The sequence below is a fragment of the Petaurus breviceps genome, unplaced genomic scaffold (assembly GCF_028583685.1).
Source record: "Petaurus breviceps papuanus isolate PSGF00001 unplaced genomic scaffold, PetGlider_PUasm1.0 90977, whole genome shotgun sequence".
Lineage (NCBI taxonomy): Eukaryota > Metazoa > Chordata > Mammalia > Diprotodontia > Petauridae > Petaurus > Petaurus breviceps.
In genome coordinates this window covers 10157314-10179307 of record NW_027187391.1, presented here as the reverse complement: position 1 = coordinate 10179307, position 21994 = coordinate 10157314, and the positions used below count along the sequence as shown (strand labels likewise).

At 34.4% G+C, this 21994-nt stretch overlaps 1 protein-coding gene across 7 annotated transcripts in view; it reads right to left on the bottom strand.

Annotated features, from left to right (window-relative positions):
* Positions 1-21994, bottom strand: part of AHI1 (Abelson helper integration site 1) — a 259337-nt gene that overhangs the window by 162065 nt on the left and 75278 nt on the right. For all 7 annotated transcript variants that reach the window (XR_011166306.1, XM_069077308.1, XM_069077310.1 and 4 more), the window contains one exon: positions 9500-9696. Coding sequence is in view for 6 of the 7 variants with exons in the window: in XM_069077308.1 (XP_068933409.1) it covers positions 9500-9696 (197 nt within the window). In the remaining variant the exon portion in view is untranslated. The remainder of the gene's footprint in view (positions 1-9499; positions 9697-21994) is intronic.

Here is a 21994-nt window from a genome sequence, read left to right as displayed (position 1 = left end):
CAGGAAATAAAGAAATTGCATTCCTGGGGGACAAAAAGACAGAATCCAAAACATTTGGCTTCCCTTAAATATAAAAAACAACAAAAAGACAACTATTTGAATGAAGTTGATTAAAATCTGGACTACAAATGTGTAGACCTTAGAAGAAAGATCACCTAAGGTAGAAAATGGATAAATTTTAGTGAAGCTTTTTAATTCAGAAGCTAACCTTCTCTCAAAGCCAAGCTTATACCCTTGAGGTAAACAGAAAAGAGATTCATTTTCAAAGGTTTTCTCCAAGTACTTCCATCCTGAGGCAACAAGATCCTCAGAAACATAGGGAGTAGAAGGGGAGTGGGGAGAGGGTAATGTATAAGGCCTAAAAGCTAAAGAAACAATTCATTGGAGTTAAGCTCGGTATTTGGTTTTCTTCTAAAATATTAATGGTACATTTCACCTTCTCCTTTTGCTTTTATGACTCATTTTTTTTTCTTGCTGGGGAATTTAGTTTTCCTTTAGTGCTTTTTATTTGTCCTTTTTCATTTTTTCATTCACTTGGTAATGACAAGTACAAGAAGGGGGAGGAAGGGAAGCTTGCATTGCAAAGACAGGTGGTTGCAGAGGGTCAAATTCAAGGAAGAAGAAAAAGAATGATATAAAGTAGCTAGTATTTATTTCCATCTTTAAATTGTTGTCTTGTTTCTGTGCAGATGAAGTAATTTTGCTATGCAACAGGTAGAAACTCCCATTCTGAGGCAAGAGAAGGAAACTATTTTCTTGAAAGAATAATATTTTTTGTATTTTAAAAAATCTATTCTACTATACGAATTCAACTATTGAGATTTTGTGATCTGGACAGCTATGCATTTTAAGTTATAGTATAAATTTTTAAATCTACAAGGAATTTTACCAACTCTAAATTTATATGAGGACATGATTATGTTCTAAATATTATGCTGACAAAAATCATTTTTTTTGGTTCTTTCTGTCAAAGATGAAAACAGAAGATTGTGTATCATGATCCTTGAGACCTCAGACTCCTGTTTTTGCAAAATAAGTGAAGTAAATAGAAAATAAGGTAGTTTTATTCACATTACCCCCACATTACATAATAAAAGAATCCCAGAGGTGGAAGTGACCATACAAATCACATAATTTTTTCTCCTTATCTTATGGTTAGGGAAACTGAGGTCCAGAAGACAGTCTACGGCCACAAAAGAAGAGAATGAATGCACTTGTCTGTAGGATATTAGTATTTAAGAGCTAGAGGGGTCTACAGAATATCTAGCTTTTCAATGACTAAGTGTGACTAAAACTGATAAATTGTTAAGTGACTCTTAAGATAATAACAAGTGACTCAGAATTATAGCATCAAGAGTAAATGGAGTGCTAGTCTATGTAATTATTTATCTAGAAGATACTAGAGTCATGGTTTAAAGGTGTAGATTTTGAGGCAAGGGAGAAAAGAAGGTAGCTAGCCAAAATGTATAATCAAGGATGTAGCAGCAGGAAGAGTCTCAGCATGGGTTAATGGATAATCCAGGATGGATACCTTAGAAATTTCAATTCCATGAGAAATACAGAAAATATAGTCTAGACAAAAGGAATCATGAGCCAGAGAATGATAAACAGAAAGAAAGGGTGAATAATGAAGGGAGTGAGAGAAATCTTCTTTGGAAAGGAAAGTAAAAATTAAATATATATATATATATATATATATATATAAAGCCTCGTGAATAGGACTAGTTGAAGGGGAAGAGAGGATCTATCGGGTTAACAGAGAGGAAAAAAAAGGGGGGGGGGGATTAAATAACCAAATTAAAGTAAGAAAGAAAAAGGAATGAATAAGCAAAACTCCAAAGGGAAAGTGAGTACAAAACAAGAGGAGAAAATGGAGATAAGGGGAAGAGAGCCAATGAGAATAGGTCTATCTTAAAAAAATACAAGTTAAAGAGACCAAAGGGAAATAGCATTGTGTTTACATAAGAAAAGGAAAAAAAACCCCAGTATTAGAGACAAATAGGGCAAAGAAGAAAACTAACTTCTATAACTTTAAATGTGAATGGATAAGAGTGACAGGTTGGACAAGAAAACATAACCCTGCAATCTGTTACTTACAAGAAACACATTTAATAAATAAAGACATATACAAAATAAAACAGAAGATGGAAAAAAAATGACCATTATCAAGTCAGCGTAAAAAAAAAAGTTGTAATCCTGCTATCTGACAAAGAAAAAGTAAACATTCAAAAACAAAATGGAATAAACAAGGAAGTTATATGATACCAAAAAGAACTATAGACAACAAACCAATATCAGTTATAAACTTTTATGTTCCAAATGCCTTAGCATTCACAATCATAAAGGAAATAATATCTGAGCTTCAAGAAGATTTAGAAAATAAGACAATAGTGACTGTAAACATCAATATCCCTCTCTCATTTCTGGCTATGTCTAACAGTAACAACAGGGAAAATAAGAGTTAAAAGATTTATGATGTCTTCTAAAAAGTATGGCAAAAGAATACTCAAATTTCACAGGACCACATGAAACTTTTACAAAAATTGATCAAATATTAGGGCATGGAGATATTGCAGACAAATAGGAAAAGGAAGAAATAATAAATACATTTTTTACAAACCACAGCACAATTAAAATTGTCTTTGGTTTTCAAGGAACACAAATAAAAGACACAGATTTAAGCAATGAAATATTAAATAATGAGTATATCAAAGAACAAATAGTAGAAAACCGTGATAATTAATGTGAAAGAAAATGATAATGATGAAACAACACACCAAAAACAACATACCAGCTAAAGCAGTTCTCAAGGGACAAATAATATCTCTACATTAGAAAAAGGATTATTATCTAAAATATATTATTATATAATGAAACATTATATAGTGATATACATTATTAGTAATACACTAGTATATTATTATAGCAATATACTAATATTATATAGTAACATTACTATATAATCTAAATACAATCTAATGCCTATAATCTGATATTAATTACTATATGATCTGAAATATATTAATTAAAATTATATAATATCTATATTGACACATAGATTAGTATCTATATTAACCATATCTCATACCTTAAGGAAACAGAAAAAGAGGATAAATGAATTGAAAATGCATTTTAAAAACAAAGAAAAGCAACAAAATTAAATTCAGCACAGAAATTGCTTCTTTAAAAATTCTAATAAACTTGATAAACTATTAGTTATTCTGGTTTTTAAAAAGAGGGAAGAAAATCAAATAAATAAAATAACAAATGAGTAGGAAATCACAATAAGACCAGAAGCAATAAAAAGAATAATCAGAACCTATTATGCAGTTATTTCCTAACAAAACTGTGAATGACAACAAAAAAGGAATATCTTAAAAAATACAAAATACTCAAACTTTTACAAGACCAGATAGAGATCTTAAATAACTCAATCTCAAAAAGGTTAAGTAGAAACAGCTGTAAAAACAACAAGCTCCTGAAGAATTTACAAGGGAATCCTATCAAATTTTAAAAGTACATTAGTGCTTCTACTTCATAGATTATTCTCAAAAATTAAGATGGAAAGCATTCTGTCAGAATCCTTTTATGAGATAAATACAATACTAATACCTTTTATCTAGAAAGAGCTAAAAACACAGTACAGGTCAATATCATTAATAAATATTTACTCAAAGATTTTAAATGAAATTCACAATGATTTATTTAAAAAAATCATTCACTCTGACCAAGTGGGATTTATGCCATGCATGCAAGGACAGTTTACCAATAATGACTGAATGAATATTTACAAAAATATAAAATACCCAAATTAATAGAACAAGAAGTACTTTACATAACCCAATCTCAGAAAAACAAACTGAAAAAGCTACAAATGAATTCCCAAAGGGGGAAAAGAATCCATGGGTCAGAATGATTTACAAATGAATTCTATCAGATATTCAAAGCAAAATTAATTTTCATATTACATAAATAATTTGTAAAAATAGAGAAAGGAGACATCCTCTCAAATTTTATGTGTGATCCTGACACTCAAGCCAGAGAAAGACAAAGCAGAAAACAATCAATATCAATGCAAAAATATTGAAATAAATATTAAAAAGGAGGCTACATAAACATACTGAAAAAATTATAACTATTGGTAAGCAGTTAAAACTTGTATTTGCCTCTCTGCAACTTTCAATCATTGTTCATGCTTCTGTCCTCTAAAGTCAAGCAAAAGAAGCATAATCTCTCATCTCTCTACAAAACAGGGGTGGGGAAACTGTGGCCTTCTAGGTCCTTGGGTGCAGCCTTTTCACTGAGTTCAAGTTTCACGGAACAAATCCTTTTATTAAGGGGATTTGTTCTTCGAAGTTTGGGTTCAGTCAAAGGGCCACACTTGAGGACCTAGAGAGCCATGTGTGGCCTTGAGGCCATAGGTTCCCCACCTGCTAGACCTTCAGAAAATGAAAGATCAGCTAATGCATTCCCTACCCCTTACATCCTAAGGCCTTCTCTTTTCCAGGCTAAACATCCCTATTTCCTTCAATGAATCCCCACAAAGAATAATTTAGAGTCCCTTTACCACTTTCATGGCTCTGCTAGGTCTTTCTGGGAGTTTTATAACTGCTTTGCTAAAAAGAAGACAGACTGTCTCTATATATATCTAAACTAAACATAATACTATATAATACTCTATATGGTCCAGTGCTTAGCATGGTGCCTTGCACATAGTGGGTATTAAATATTTTTTCACTTGTTTGTTTGACCAAGGCAACGTATACTTGGTTATCACTTCCTGTACACTTGACTTTTAATGCAGCTTAAAATGACAGCTTTTTTTGATCATCATATCACACTGTTGATCATGCTGGGCCCGTCAGCTTGCTAAAACCCTCAGATCTTTTACAAACTACTGTATGTCCCCCATCTTATATATAAGAAGTTGAATCTTTGAATTTAAGTCCTTATCAAGTATCATCTTATTCAATCTGCCCCAGTGGTCTAGCCTGCCAAAATCTCTTTGGAGCCTATACTATGTATAAACTATACCTCCCAACTTCATGTAACTCAAAAATATGATAAGCATGTCTACTTACAAATGGCTTCAAACCAAATCATTCACAAAAATGTTAAGTAACCTAGAGTTATGTACAGACCCCTGAGACACTTTATTTTTTTTAAATTTTTTTTAAAGCAATTGGGGTTAAGTAACTTGCTCAAGGGTACATGGCCAGTTATTTCTGGGTGTGGTGCTGAGTATCTGGGCCCGGATTTGATCCCCCAGGTCATCCCGACACTGGGGCCGGTGCTCTTACTCGCTGTGCTACCTGGCCGCCCCCCTGAGACACTTTATCATAGACTTATTTCCAAGGTAAAATTCAAGAATTAAAGTCCATGAATTGTAGTCATTTAACTAGTTCTAAAACCATTCAACTATACTATAATCTATCAATAAAGTAACAAGCATTTAATAAGTAGCTTCTTTTCTACAAGACTATGCAAAACTCTGTCAAACACTTTGGTAGTATCTAGGTAAGCTATATCTTGAGAATTCCTCTGATCTACCATAGTCTAATAATCCTGAAGACAAAAAAGAAATGATTAGCATAGTATGATTAAGCCATTCTGGTACTATATAATTACTATGTAGTCATTTTTTCTTAATGACTGAATTTATCAAGGGCATTTACATTGTTCTGTATTTTGGGAATCAATTTTCTATTAATCACTTTGTTTTCTTCTTTTTGGTCTAAAGACTATTTTCTTAGACAAAGAAAACAGAAGCAAAAGAAGAGCTGAATAGTTTTTACTACTCATCTTTTATGCCTGGGACACCTTCTGTCTTCACTTCTGGTTGCTCTAACTTCCTTTAAATCCCAGGTAAAATCCTACCTTCTATAGGAAGCTTTTCCTGATCCCCCTTAATTTCAGTGCCTCCCCTCTCTTGATTATTTACAATTTTTCTTTGTTTGCATGTTGTCTCCCCATTAGATTATTAGCTCCTAGAAAGCAGGAACTATCTTTTGCCTTTCTTAGTATACTCAGTACTTAGTACATCTGCACATAGTGGGCATTTAATATTTATTGACTGACTCTGTTTTCCATCACCATTATCCTGTTTGCCAAAATAAAGGTCCTATGACTTCCTTGATGGCCTCTTTGTCCCTAAACTTTGAAAGAGACCAATAAAACTAATCTTGTCAAATGTACACCCCACTCCCAAATGTACATCCCAACTCATTCATCCCTGCCCATCTCATATGACTCTTGTCTATTTTCTCCCAAAACAGGAGAGCTACACAAGGTATTATCTCATTGCCCCAAATAAACACTAAAAATTAGTACTGAAGAGATAGATCTTGCATCCTCCAAAAGATAAAAGACATTAACAATCATGTAAAAATATCTCAAATCACAATTTTAATCATATAAAACTAAAAAGTTATTGCATAAAATCAAAGTAGTTAGAAGTAGGATATAAACAATGAACTGGGAAAATTCTTCACAGTAAATTTATCTGATGAAGGTCTGATACCTAAGATATATAAGGAAGTTATTGAAGTATGCAAGAATAAGTCATTCCTCAATACATACAAGGTCAAAGGATATGAACATGTAATTTTTAAAATAAGAAATACAGAATATTAACAACCCTATCAAAAAAGCCCCAAATCACCAGTAAGAAGAGAAATGGAAATTAAAGCAACTCTGAAATTCTTTCTAACATCCATCAGATTGGCAAAAATGGCAAACACAATGCAAATGAAAATTTCTGGAGGAAATGTTGGATGAGCTATGAACTGGTATGATCATTATGGAATGCAATCTGGAATTACACACAAAAAAGTCACTAAACTATGAATACCTTTTTAATCCTGTGATACCACCATTATGCTTTACATTCCAAACAGATAAAAAACATAGGACAGGACCCATATATACAAGAATAATCCTAACAGCACTTTTTGTTGCAGCCAAAAAATTGAAAACCAAGGAAGAGCTCAGCAATTGAGGAATGTCTGAATAAATTATGGAATATGACTTTAATAGGCTACAACTATTGCAACATGAAAAAAAAAATGAAAGGAATCAATTGAAAGAAACCTGGAAGGGCTTGTATGAACTTATACAAAGTGAAGGGAACAGAATCAAGAGTAAAATGACTACAATGTTGTAAAGAAAAACAACTGTGAAAGACTTAAAAACTCTAATCAATACACTGCCCCAACCACAATTAAGGATAAATCATGAAATATGTTCTACTTCTTAATAAGATAAACATTTTCAAACACAGTCAATGTATAAATTTGCTTTGTTTTTTAAAAAGGACTTTTTTCAATTTTGAAGGATCTGAGAATTGGGAGAAACAGGAATAAAGATATTTATATGAAATTAACAGAAAGGTAGATTTTTTTAAAAATCAGGGCATTATACAAAACTTTTTAATCACAACAATTTAATAACGAAATGGTGTGCTGTTCATAAGGTAGTAAGAACCGTGTCACTGAAAGTGTTCAAACCAGATGCCTCCATGCGTGGTGTGTAGTAGAGGGTTTATTCTCTTTTGTTCAGGAAGCTTGGCCTCTGAGCTTCTTTCTAGATGAAGCTATTATGAAACCTGTATTTTTTTGTTGATCTTTTCTGTTTAGTAAACACTATAATTCTGTAATATACATTCTGAGAAGAAATATTTTAGTTCAAATCTATTTGATTTTATAAGACTTCTCTTCTATATATTGTATTTGTTAAAAGAGAAGCAAAGAAAATAAGATGAGAGGCCTCAATACGGTGTAGAGGACCCAAGTCTTTCTGACTCGAAATCCTGTTTTTGATACCTTGCTGTGTGATCTTCAGAAAAGTACTTAACCTCTCTGAACTTGAGTTTTTTCCTCAATGGGGTTTTTACTAGATGCCCTCTGGATCCCTTCCAACTCTAAATCTATGATCCTATGACTCATAGGAGAGCCAGCAGCCCATTACTAGAGCTTTTCAAACAAGAGCTAGGGTTATAACAGGAGTTCTGCATCCAGATAGTTCTAAGATAAAACAGTCACTGGTAACCTACATAGAGTAGAATGTAGGTGAAAATGCTTTGTAACTGTCAAGACTTATAATATAAGTTTATTAATAAGTACATGCACATTAATATATGTATCTATATATAACCCTATTTTAAAAATAACTCACAAAGATAATCAGATTTCTTCACAGAAGACTGGGGTTTAAACTGCAGACCTGTGGCAAGTCACTGAACCACTCTGAGCTACATTTTTCACATCTGTAAAATGAGGAGTGTGAAATCTATGCTGCCTAACTCACAGGGCTGACTGGAGATTAAATATTATATTTCTTTATTACCTAAACATAAATATGGGCAACTAGGTGGTGCAGTGGATAGAGCACTGGGACTGGAGTCAAGAAGACCTGAGTTAAAATTTAGCTTCAGACACAAATGAGCTGTGTGACCCTGGGTAAGTCACTTAACCCTGTTTGCCTAAGTTTCCTCATCTATAAAATGAGCTGGGGCTGCTAGGCAGTACAGTAGAGTACCAGGCCTAGAGTCAGGAAGAGCTGAATTCAAATTCAGCCTTAGCTATACTTATTAGCTATGTGACCCTGGGCAAATCACTTAACCCTGTTTGCCTCAATTTCCTCATTTATAAAGTGACCCAGAGAAGGAAATGGCAAACCACTCCAGCCAAGAAAACCTCAAATGGAATCATAAAGAATCAGATACAACTGGAACAACCAAAAGGTCAATATAAGATATTTAATTATGCATTCTAATCTGCAAACTCAGATTGCAATACTAGAGTATTCTTTATGACTGACTTCCAAGAATGATTAAGAGTAGACTCCTGAAAGTCGAGGTGTATCTATTCTAGTACAAGTAATCAAGCCTGTTGTACGACCTAGGGATCCTTGGGGATCTCTGGAGTTATCACAAGAAGCACATGAAGCCATGTGCACACCCAACACTGTCATTTTGTCACTGTGTTTCTTCTCAATGGGTTAGTACCAATGAATACTAATAGTACCTCTATTATCATGTGGTGAGATGAAAAAAGTCACGACAATAAAAAGGGAATCATTCAAGCTAGAAAAGGCTCTTACACTTATGCTTCACAGTGTGTCAGCTGCATTCCAGTATGAATTCATAGTGATTAATCTTTCCACTCACAGAGATGACAAATCTCTTTTGACTAGAGAACTGAGATCTGGGATATGACGTGGGAGGTTACTAGACACATACCAAAGTGAAGAGAGATACCCTTGATCCCTGTTACCTAGTATCTCTGTCAAGCTGGATTGATTCAAGATCCCTGACCTGCTCTAAGGAGCTTTACATGTGTGTGTGTGTTTGTGTACGGGTATGTGTATATGTATATACACGCATATAGTATATGTATATACTCACATATATGTATATGTAGCTTTAAGGAATAAAATAATGATATAGGGATTTAACAACACATAAAAATGACAATTTCTTAACTATTAGGGTCTGACATACCGTGACTGATTCAAGTTTCTGTTTCACTTTTTGCATTCTCATGGACACTCTAGCAGCACTGATGAATTGATCAGTGGCAGATGCCATTGTATCTTGCATTGCTGAAGAACTGCTAAAAATCAGTGGATTTCTATGTGTTCCAGCTGCTGTGAGTGATCCGCTGAGCTCTTTGACCATTTCAGCCTCCTGCTGTGCAACTAGAAAAAAGTTGAGACTTAGATTAGTGATCAGTTAACTCATTCAAAAATACAAGTAATTATACTTTATTAAATACACTGAAAAAGTTCTTTTTTTAATAATAACATTTTATTGTAACATTTGAAATTAACATGTAGGCTAAGCACACACTCAAATTTTAAAGCTTGTTCATTATAGTATAATTATTTATATTAAAACACTTTACAGATTAGAATTTAATTAAAGGTTACCTGAATATATAATTGAGCCTTCTGTGCTATGCAATCTTTTGAATTCAAGAAAAATCAGAGAAGAAAAACCTTGCTTGTTTCATCCTGGTCCCTCAGACCAAATGGGGATATATATTAAACTGAAACCCTCCTATTTATATAAGGAATAGGGCATTTCGGGTAGGGAATGAGGACCCACTAAAGGATTCTGAGTTGGAAAATTATATGAGCACACCTGTGTATTAGGAAAAATGCTGTGGTAGTAGTCAGGGGAGCTGAGCCCAGAAGATCTCCCATTCATGGGGCCACCCTATTCTCTTGCCTTGCCTCTCCTAACCATCTGGATTCCACAGGGAGCAGAGAGAGTGAATAGTGACAAAGCTGCTCACACTAATTGGATGAGCATGGACCCATCTACTTTAACCCTTCCAGTGAGATGGAAGACCACCAGGCTTGACCACTTTGCCCTTCCATGGGACTCTTTCCTGTCTTTATGTCCTTCAGACTTCTGGGCACTGACATCCCACCTGCTCCTGTGTCCTACGACCCAGTGGTGCTGGATATATGTCTTGCGGCTGAACTTTTTCTTCTGCTCTGTAGCTAGAAGTCTTTTATATGTTGTCTCTCCAGTCAGAGCGTAAGGTCCTTGAAAGCAAGAACTATCTAGCCTTTTCTTTTATTTTTTGGGGGGGGAAGGCAAGGTAGTTGGGGTTAAGTGACTTGCCCAAGGTCACACAGCTAGTAAATGTGTCAAGTGTCTGAGGCTGGATTTGAACTCAGGTCCTCCAGACTCTAGGACCAGTGCTCTCTTCACTGCGCCACCTAACTGCCCCTATCTAGCCTTTTCCATTTGTATTCTTAGTGCTTCACACAGTGCTTGGCATATAATAAACAGTTAAATTTTGCTTTTTGCATTCATTCATTATGAAGGATGGATAAGAGACTCTAGAGATAAATCAATCAATCAATAATGATTTGCTATGTGCCTAACTATGTGCCAGAAACAGTACTAAGGACTGGAGACAAGGAGAGATAAGGTGGAAGGCAAGTATCATAATCTGAGAATGATGGCTTGTACTAGGATGGTAAGGAACAATTCTTTCCACTAGGGCTAAATTCTCTTTTCTACTATTAAAAAAAACCCTAATAAATTTTAACAATATATTTCTATTTATTTAATTAAATATTTCAGAATTACACATAAAGAAATCTTTTCTAATAATTTTTAACAAAGGCATGGGAACCTTCGATCAGAAATACTAATCTTTCAGAAGTATATGTGCTCTTTTGTCTTTTATCAACTCATGTAAAGATATTTTTAACTTCCCTTGGTATATCTAAAACTTTCACTTTATAGTTTTCTCAGTGAAGCTTTCAAGAAGGCTTTTTAAACTATTATACATCAAAATACTTTTTATTTGACTGCAGAATGAAAAAGGGACAAACCTTGAAGTTGGGAAGACCTGAGTTCAAGTCTTGTCTATGGAAACTGAGACTGAGAAGGGTTAAATGATTTCTCCATGATCCCACAAGTACTATGTATAAGAGAAAGGATCTGGACTTACGTCTTCTTAACTCCAGAAATAGCATTCACTCCACTAGGCTTATCCTATGATCGATTTTCTTTATATACAAATTTTTAAAAGTGGGGGAGTGGATAGAATATCTTACACCATCATTCTTTGCATTTCCAAATGATACTACTTATAGCACCACTATTTCTTTATGTGAAAATATAACCAAAATGAGTCATTTATTAAAAAAAAGTTATTGTTGTTCAGTTGTTCCTGTTGTGTCTGACTCTTCGTGACCCCATTTGGGTTTTCTTGGCAAAGATACTGCAGTGGTTTGCCATTTCCTTCTCCAGTTCATTTTGCAGATGAGGAAACTGAGGCTGGATTTGAATTCAGGTCTTCTTGACTCCAAGCTTGATGCTCTATACACTGCGCTACCTAGCTGTTTGTAAGAGTTACTTCTGTACTATGTGAACAGTAAGACTCCTCTCTTTGATTTGATTTCACCAAAAAAAAAAATAGCTCACCTATTATGGGTATAAATCAGAAACACTTTGTGCCCTTATTATAGAATGGTTCACCCTGAGGCTTGCTGCTGGCAATCGTCTTTAATTCAAGCGAACTCTCCTATTTCTAACTCACTGGTCTATCTCCTGCTTTGCAGCATTAGGCAGCACGTTATCTGTGATAAAAGTTTATCTAACACCTCCCATGCAGAAAAGGAAATTCTGAAGGTCAGCTACTGATCTGAGTAATAGCTTCTGGAATTCTCCCTCATTCCTCATCTTCTGCCAAGATGGAAGAGGCAGCATCAGAGTGGGTACCAGTGTTCCTACAATGCTCACAGGCTGGATATTCTTTAGATCTAATTCTGGGAATCCTGTTCTACTACTTTTGGCTGACGGACTCAGGGAATGCCAAAGAGAAGATGATTCCTAAGCCAGTAAATGTTGAAGAGGACCTGTGATATTCATAAAACTGTTCAAGAAATGGCAAGAAGCTTTGGGTAGGTATCCTAAGTCTCAGCACACAAGATGGTTGGTTACTACTGCCACTCTTCAGGACCTTTACTAACTTCAGGGATTTGATGCCACTATAATAATAACAATAATTTCTTACATTTGTATAGCACTTTAAGGTTTACAAAGTGCTTTTTTTCACAACAATCCCAGAAGGTCAGCAGTTGGTGAAGTGACTCACCTAGGGTTACACAGGTATTAAACGTATAAGGTAGGATTCAAACTCAAGTCTCTTGTATCCAAGTCTAAAATTATTTCCTCTATATCCCGCTGCCCTTGAATATGTTGGGTTGGCCTTGGTTGGACCGGGTTGACCTCAAGGTCAAACTACCATATTGATCCAAATATAAGTCATATTCTACTCTCCCCCTATGCTATCAACTATTTAAAGATGACTTATATAAACCTAAGTGTATTCTATCATCAGTGCATTATATCTTAATGTTAACCTACACGTTTTTTTCCTTTCCTTTCAAAGAGGTCTCATGTTAAGGGGTGTGGCCTATGTTCACATTAGTGGTATAATGCATGTTCCTTTAAGGTTAAGAAGATTGGTTCAGTTTTGTTTTATAGTACAGTGCTTTGAACATAGCAGGCATTAAAAGCTTGTAAAATGCTATATCTGCTAATCTCTTTCAGGGGTGAGGAACCTGTAGCCTTGAGGTCACATGTGGCCTTCTGGGCCCTTGGATATGGCTTACTAGGCCCTGGGGTGAGGCCTTTTGACTGAGTCCAAGTTTTACAGAACAAATCCTTTTATTAAGGGAATCTGTTCTGCAAAGTTTGTAGTCAGTCAAAAGGCCTTGAGTACATAAAGGGTCACATTTTAAGGGTCACATCCTCAAGGCCACCGGTCCCCCATCCTTGTTAAGAGTATAGATGCTAGTCTTCTCTCCAATATTCTATTTCTCTGCCATTAAAATATTATATTAACCAATCTTCAGTAACATTTTATTAAGAAATTTCAACTTTGTACTGCCAATGAAAATGTTTTTGGAGTTTTCCTGGTGCTTTTGAACTCTGTTTTGCTAATAACATTTTGCATTTAAATAAGGCCTAAATATTTCTTCAGTGTACTTGTTTTCCATTATTCTCATGTTATCCTATAAGAAACGCATAACATATATGAGGAAGGAGTTATTCCCATTCTGAAGATGAAGAAACCAATGGAGCAGCCATCTTGCCTGTCACAGAATTAGCTCTAGATGACTACCATGGCTCTGCCATCTCCACTGTCCTCTAGGTTTAAATGCTAAGTGAACTTTGGGTCTTCAGTTATCTCACATTTGTAATCAGGCACCATATCTCAGTAAGTCTGGTCTCACCTCTCTACTCCTGTGGAACCACTCCAAGGCCTTAAATTCTCATTTTTTTTTTTTTTTGCTTTTTGGAGGGGGGAAGGTAGGGCGATCGGGGTTAAGTGACTTGCCCAAGGTCACACGGCTAGTTTTGTGTTAAGTGTCTGAGGCTGGATTTGAACTCAGGTCTTCCTGACTCCAGGGCCAGTGCTCTATTCACTGTGCCATCTAGCCACCCCAAAGCCTTAAATTCCTCTCCATTAGATTATTGCAGTTGTTTTTGTTATTCTGTTGTTTTTCCGCCATGTCTAACTCTTTGTGACACCATTTGGGGTTTGCTTGGCAAAGATACTGGAGTGATTTGTCATTTCCTTCTCTAGCTCATTTTACAGATGAGGAAACTGAGGTAAATAAGGTTGTTACTAGCCATGTGACCCAGGGCAAGTCAAGTCTGAGGCCTGATTTGAACTTACTGATAAGTCTTTTTGATTCTATTGACCCAGACCTCTCTCCATTGTGCTACCTAGTTGTACTACTACAACAACAACAGTAACAACCTGGTGTAACAGATTGTTCTTCTAATCAAGAAGATACAGGCTCAGATCCTACCTACAATGCTTAATGCCTGTGAGACAAGGATGGTTAAGTCATTTAACTTATCTTCCCGGTCTTACTTCATACTGCTCTCATGTGTGTTCGACCCAGACTCGAGCGCTCTCCATTTCCATACTGCTTTCTTATCTCTGTGGTTTTGTCACAACGTCCCCATGCCTGGAATGGAGACTCTCTTTCCTCTGCACATCTCTCACTGAACAAGTTCCTTTCTTGCTTCAAGGTCCAGTTCACATGCTACCACTCTGATGAAAGACCTGGGTTTAAATCCTGGCTCTGCTGTTTACTCTGGGTCTAACTTCAGATAAAATACTTAGCGTTTTGGGTCCCAGTTTCCTAGTCTGTGAAATAAGCAGGGGTGAACTACATAATGGTGCTTTCCAGCATTATAGCATATGTATGGCCTCAAGTCTTTATCTAATTTGAGCTTTCAGATCAATTATTCAATGCTAATTATGTAGTTTGTGAAGAATTTATAATAGATTCTGTAGAAAGATACCAAAAAAGCACAGCAGCTTTAAAAAGTTGGGGCAGTTTCATGGCATACTTTACACCATACTGACAATATACTAAAATATGCTGACCTAGAATCTGTTATATTTCCTACTGTATAATTTCGAATGAGTGTGAGAACAACAATATCTGAGTTTCTTTTTGAATCACCCATCCTCAGTACTTCTAGAAAAGCATTTCAATAAGATAAAAAAAATTACCACTTTTCAATTAAAGTGAACTTGAAGGAAAGGTAACTGCATACACTTCTAATGTTATAAAGTCCTTATTTCAACTTAAATTCTGCTTGAAACAGAAGTACCAGTAAACTTATTAAGTGAAAAACATTTTTAAATAATGAAATAAGGCATAAGAGTTTATAATTTGTTATAATTTATCTAATTTTAAAAAGCAAATATAATTAATTTTATTCTTGATCTTTGAGAAAATTCTTGATATGAAAGATGAAAAATCATAGGTTTGTAATAAATTTTTGGCTAATCTTTAAAAATATTTTATGAGAAAGGGAAGTAAAAACCTCAAACTTAATAGACATGATAGGCATTACTTTGAACTCCAGTTTCCTATCCATGGTAGCAATTAATTTATTAGCCAATGTCTGGATAAAATTAAGTCAGTAAACATTTATTATATTATATTTTAAAATAAAAACTTTAAAAATGATGAAAGAAGAGATGATAACATCTTCTATTCATAGCTTATAATATTTGAGACAACTTTTAGTCAAGGTACAGAATACTTCACACAATTAAAATTCATTTAATTCTGAAGTATAACAAAAAATCTTAATAGCACAATATCAGGGTACAGGATTAGATGATAAAGGATATCATAACCAGCTGAATTATGAGATACTATTAAGTAAATTAAGATGTAAATTCCAGTAGCTAAGATGCTGCCTAATTACAGTGGAAAAGACCGCAAGATTCAGTTTATTGAAAACATTCAAGGGTTTTAATCAGCTAAAGCAGTTGGGCAAGGTTCAAGATGTGTCTTGTCTGGAAGACACAATCCACAATGAAAACACTGTGGAATTAATGGTGTCTTAGAGGGGAGAGTGCCATCTAGTGGACAAACTTGGCTCACTTGGTATACTCCTCAAACATATAAGAACTTCCCCAAATGTGAACAGATCCAATTTTTAAGTTTACTAAGCACAGGAAATATAATAATGATAGTACATGTTATGTGCATGTGGTACAAAGGCATTAATTATTTTGCAGCTTGAAACTGGCTCATAATTAAAATTAGTTCAAAACAAAACTACCACTACCAAACTTTTTTGAGCACACATTATTTGTGGCACATAGTACTGAAGAATGAAGTCTTTGTGCCAAGTCTAAATATTAATTATAAAAAATTAAAACATTAATGGATCAAGTCTCTGTAAATTTAAGACAGAAGAAGCCGTTTTTCTAACTACTACTGTTATGGGAATTTTAAAAGTACATTATCTGTGGTACCTTGTGACTAAATCTTGTATAACTATATGATTAACCCTTTCAACACCAGGCACAATAAAACTGCCTTCTGAAAGTAAAAATTGTGTTTCTTACCAAAAAAAGCAAAAAGTCAGTAGTACGAAAGATTCAAAAGCCCACAAGCTGAACATATGGGTACAGAGAAAAAGGTATGCTGACTCTTCACAGATTTTGCTAGAACTGAAAAATGGGTGATACATTTAGCTACCATTGTGGTCTCCTGGAGAGCTTGCTTAAGATGATTAAAAAATATATATATAGTATATGTGTATGTATACATATACTTGCTCATTCCATTTGCTATGAAAATACCTAAAACTACCAAAGATGAAGTTTTAGAAACTTTAAAGATTTATTAGAACTAGGTTCAAGAGCAAATTCTAGCTAAATAAACAAATTTTATAACTGAACACTCCACCACTTTTTTCCCTCACAGAATATGCAGTATTGAAAATGTTAATGTATACAAAGAAATGTAGTACTATAAAAAACACAGTTTATAAAATAGGCAGTAGTGTGACTTTGAAAATGAATATTTAGAAGTCAAAAGATCTACAGAAATTTAACAGTGGTAATAAATACTGTTCAAGTTAGACTTCAAACTATACTTGACTAGGTAATCAAGGACAAATTTAATAAGGAAAGACCTGGGGGGGTTGATTTATCATTTCCACCTAACTTTTTATTTTAAATCACAGATAAATTCCCTTAACTAATTTGTTACTAAGTTTTATCATTTACAAAATGGGCACCTGATGATTGGAGTGCCTTTTGGAAAATTGTAAGGATTAACTTAAATTTATAAAGATCAAAGATTACTGATTTAATGCTATAAATTTTCCCTATGGATTATCCATCACTCAATCAATGAGTATTTATTAAGTGTCTTCTATGGACTAGGTGCTGAAGATACAGAGACAAAGAATGAGATAATTTCCACTTTCAAGGGGGTTACATTCCATTGGGAAAGACAATATGTTTGTTTTTAAGTTCATACAGAATAAATACGAGGTAAGTTATATACAAAGCAGTTAGGCAAAGAGGACACTAGCAGTAAAAGAATCCAGAAAGCATCATGTAGAAAGGTGGTGCATGAGCATGAATTCCCTTCATTTGACAGATAATAAAATGGATTTCATATTGTGCTCCAAATACAAAGGATTTTAGAGGAAGTTTTAGGTTCATAATTGTAATATATTTAAAATATATTTAGCTGTATCCTTACAGATTGAAAGAACCCAACAGGCAGATAAAAACTACAGACTTGCAGTGCTGGGAGGAACAACCACTGCTGTTTAGTATTAATAATAATGAATGAATATAATGAATGTATAAAAAAGTTTTTATTAAGTGCTTACTATGTGCCTGGGACTGTGCTAAATGATAGGGATACAAATGAAAAAAGTGACACACAGCCCACAAAAAGCTTAGGTTCAAATAAGGAGAGACACATAGAGGGGAGTAGGTGCCCAGGTTCTAGTTGTTGGGTGCATAACAGGGATGGCAAGGTGATTCACAGGGCATTCTAATTGACAAAACCCTTTCTAGAAGCAATAATACTGTTTATTAATTACTGTCTCCAGAGTCAGAGATGGAAGGGGATGGAGGGAAGTGTAGAGGGATATGCATGTAGAGGCATGACAGATGGCTGGATGGCAAATTGAGATGTAATTAAGGGCTAAGTAAGTTTGCACACAGTCCCCCATCAAGACGGTGAGTTGCAAAACTGAGTAGATTAAAAGCAGGGCAGTGAAAAACTGGATTTGATAAACATATGGAATGAACTGGACAGATGCTTCATGGTGCTTTTTCCTTTGCTACCTAAGGTGCAACTCCTTGTTCCAGCTGGTAGAACACATCTGGCTGGAAAACTGCAAGGCTGAGACAGATCTGGTTGCTAAATTCTCTGTCATTACATCCTCTAAGTTTCCATGAGATCCATGGCAACATCAGTGACATCTTCCATTCCAGAATTAGTACAGAACTGATGGTTATTCATGGGGTAAAAGTCAAATCCACAATGCTAAAGGAAATCAAAGGAAGTAATGGGTGCAATAGCATGATGAAATTATGCCCAGGTCAGCTCCTAAAAGCTGCCATTGAAATTCAACTGAGGTTCTTAAAACTTAAACTTCCTTATCTGTAAAAATAAGGCTAGTACTTGTCTGGTCACTTTACAAGTTTATTAGGAGACTCAAATATGATAATGTATGTGTAACATGTTTTGAAAATTGTAATACTCTCTATAAATGTATGGTAGTATTTTTATTGCAACTATTATTCAAATGTAAGGCAGAACGCATAAATACAACAAAGATAAAATAATTTTTAATAGACATTTAAGCATAAATTACACAGAATTTATATTTATTACTGTCAAACAGAGATACATTTATAAATGCTGAAGGGGTTTTGCGCAAGCAAAGAGAGCCAGCTAATATTAGTCTGGAATGAGTTTACAAGGAAGGTGAGGTTGAGTAGTGCTTATAAGAAGAGAAAAGACATGCTTTGGCAAAGAGGGAGTGGGAACATGTTCTAAATGGTGGGAACAACATATATGCCTGCACAAAGGTGAGAGTGAATGATTAATAAACTAGGTTAATTCAATGATAAAAATTATTATTTGGGATTGAAATGATTTGCTGGTGGTAGATGATAAACATCTCAAATATCAAAAAGGTCAGTATAATAAATCCTGAAAAACTTACATGCATGGAACCTTTTCCTTACCTTTTACAGGTTGATTTAAATGTCCATGCTGTATAATAAGTTCAATTATAAAGTACTTATCTGAACATTTATCTTGGACACATAGAGGGAACTGCTTCAGAATGCTTGTTTGAACAAGACAACAGAAGGAAATTTTTTTTATGATACATAAAACTCTTTTAAAATTTTTTTCCATGGTTTGAACTTCAATAATGTTCAACTATATGAATTATGAGAAAAAGGATGCACTTAGATGACAGGTTGTTGATTATTTAATTTAATTTAATAAGCATGAATTAAGCTTCTATATGATGAACTAGGAAAGAAATACATATTAAAATATAGTAGTTATTTTTATATTTCTCCCAGTAAAACTTTTGGAAATGATATTTTCATTATAAAAGTGGCCTTTTAACAAAAAACTGATGATGTTGTTTTTAGGATTTAACAATTCTAGTAAAAAGGTCCTTTTTTTAAAGAAGAAACATCTAATTTATTAGCAATTTTTATATCCTATAACAAAATATTTTAGGTTTATAATTTATTTCCATTATTTATCAGCTTAGTACTTAGCATTAACCATTAACGAAATCATTCTCTCACAGATTTATTTCTCACTTCTATGCAGATAGCTATTCCTAGATCTCTTTATCTGGCCATAATCTCCTGAGCCCTAGACCTATATCACAAGTTGCCTATTGAACATTTCAAAATGGATGTCCCAGAAGAATCTCAGACTCAACAAGTCCAAACAGAATTAATCGCCTTTCTCCCCCAAACCAGCACTCTTCCAAATTACCTTATTACTCACAAAGGCAGCACCATCTTTCCACTAATCCAGGTTTATGATTAATGTGTCATCCTAAAGGCCTGACACCTCCTACATATATCCAATAAGTGGCCAAATCCTTGTTGTTTCTTTCTCCACAGCGTCTCTCACAAATGTTCCCTTCTTTTCACACACAAAGACATGTACTCTATGGTCCAGCCAAATGGACTACTTGATGTTCCTCACATAAGACACCTACCTTCACACCTTTACACTGTATGTTCCCTATACCTGGAATGCTCTTCCTCCATATCTCTGCTTCTTGAAAATCCTAAGTTTTTTTTTAAGAATCAGGTTACCTTCTGCAAGAGGCCTTTTCTGGTCCTCCCAGCTGCAAGTGCCTTCCTATCCAAGGTTACCTTGTGTCTTTGTATGGTCATACTTAGAGACATATGAATTCATGTTTTCTTCTCCATCAGAAAGCACCCTGGGACAGGTTATTTCATTTTTGTCTTTTCATCCCTAGTGTTTAACAAAGTGCCTGCGATACTAGATATGCTATGCACTTAAAAATATGTAACGGGGGCACCTAGGTGGTGCAGTGAATAGAGCACTGACCCTGGAGTCAGGAGGACCTGGGTTCAGATCCAGCCTCAGACACTTAACACACACACACACAAAACCTAGCCATGTGACCTTGGGCAAGTCACTTAACCCCAATGCTCCCCCCCACCAAACGTGTGACAGACTGATTTCCTAGATAGACTTTAGAAAATCATATCATACCTTCAATTACCAAAGGCATTTTAATAGAAACATGAATATCCGTTAATGATACTATTATAATTCTAAGGATATGAGCAGCAAATTGTTGCTGCTGACAGGATGTTTTAAATACACTAAACAAAAACACATAAGTTACAAATAATAACAATTCATATGATAACTTTTTTTTCTTCCTTTCTTTCAAATTTCTTACAATCATCAAATTGTTGAATGAGAAGAGAATTTAGATTTTCTTTTATTCTTTTCCTTTCTCATGGTACTTTATTTTCCTTCTTTTCACTATAAGAAAGTCTCAAAAGATTTATATTACTAAAATGATAAGGCATTAATTAAACATATACCAATGGGATAAGAAAGTAATTGAACCTATTTCAACTTGAAATATTAAATATCCCAAATTCATGAATATTGTTGAAGAAATTAGGTAAAATTGCAATAAACTTAGCACAAAAAATAAAATCTGTCCATCAATGGTTATCATCATTTATAAAAATACAGCTTTGCTGGTATACACAGAAGTCAAACACTGAATAAAATATCAAAATATTACATAATTGATTAAAAGTAGACTTCTGTACTTTTATCATTTAAAACACAGAATAATGAAACTTATATTAAAATATTTTCCTAATAATTTTAAAGAAAATATGTGTTGCTCAATTTACAAACTGCTTCCCTTGTATATGTGAATCCAAACACAGTTCACTACTTCTTCCATATACGTATATTTCTAATTTTCCTTTTTCCATAATAATCATGTTTATGAAAAAATCATAATAGCTCTTTATGTAAAACTTTGTAGTTCACAAAACACTTTACACATATTATCTCATTCAACCTTCATAGCAGCCTTGTGAGGAAGGTAAAGATTGTCACCTATAATACATAGATGGGTAAATGGACTCAGAAGGATTAAACAATGTACTGAAAGTCATATGACTAGTAAAACAGTAGAGCCAGACTATGGGACCTGGCCCTTTGATTCCCAAACTAGCAGTCTTTCAGAGCTACCACAGTGACATATTTTATAACAACAACAAAAAAATCAAGTATCTCTTTCACTTCCTCAACTCACTGACCTTATCTTTGATAATAAGCATGAGTCTTCACCATAATTCAAAGTTCTTGGTTGCCATTCTTATATGTCACAGAAACTCAGAACTTAACAGTACCTTATGGACCACCTGGTCCAATCCATACCTGAACCAGAATATCCTCTACATACTCGACAAAGGGACATCCAGCTTTTTTTGAAGACTCTCATAAAAACCTACTAAATGTGAAGACAGTCAATTCTACTTTTAAATAGTTTTCATTGTTGGGAAATTTTTCTTGAGATTTAGTTGAATTCTACTAAATGTCATTTTTATTATTTAGCATATTTTTA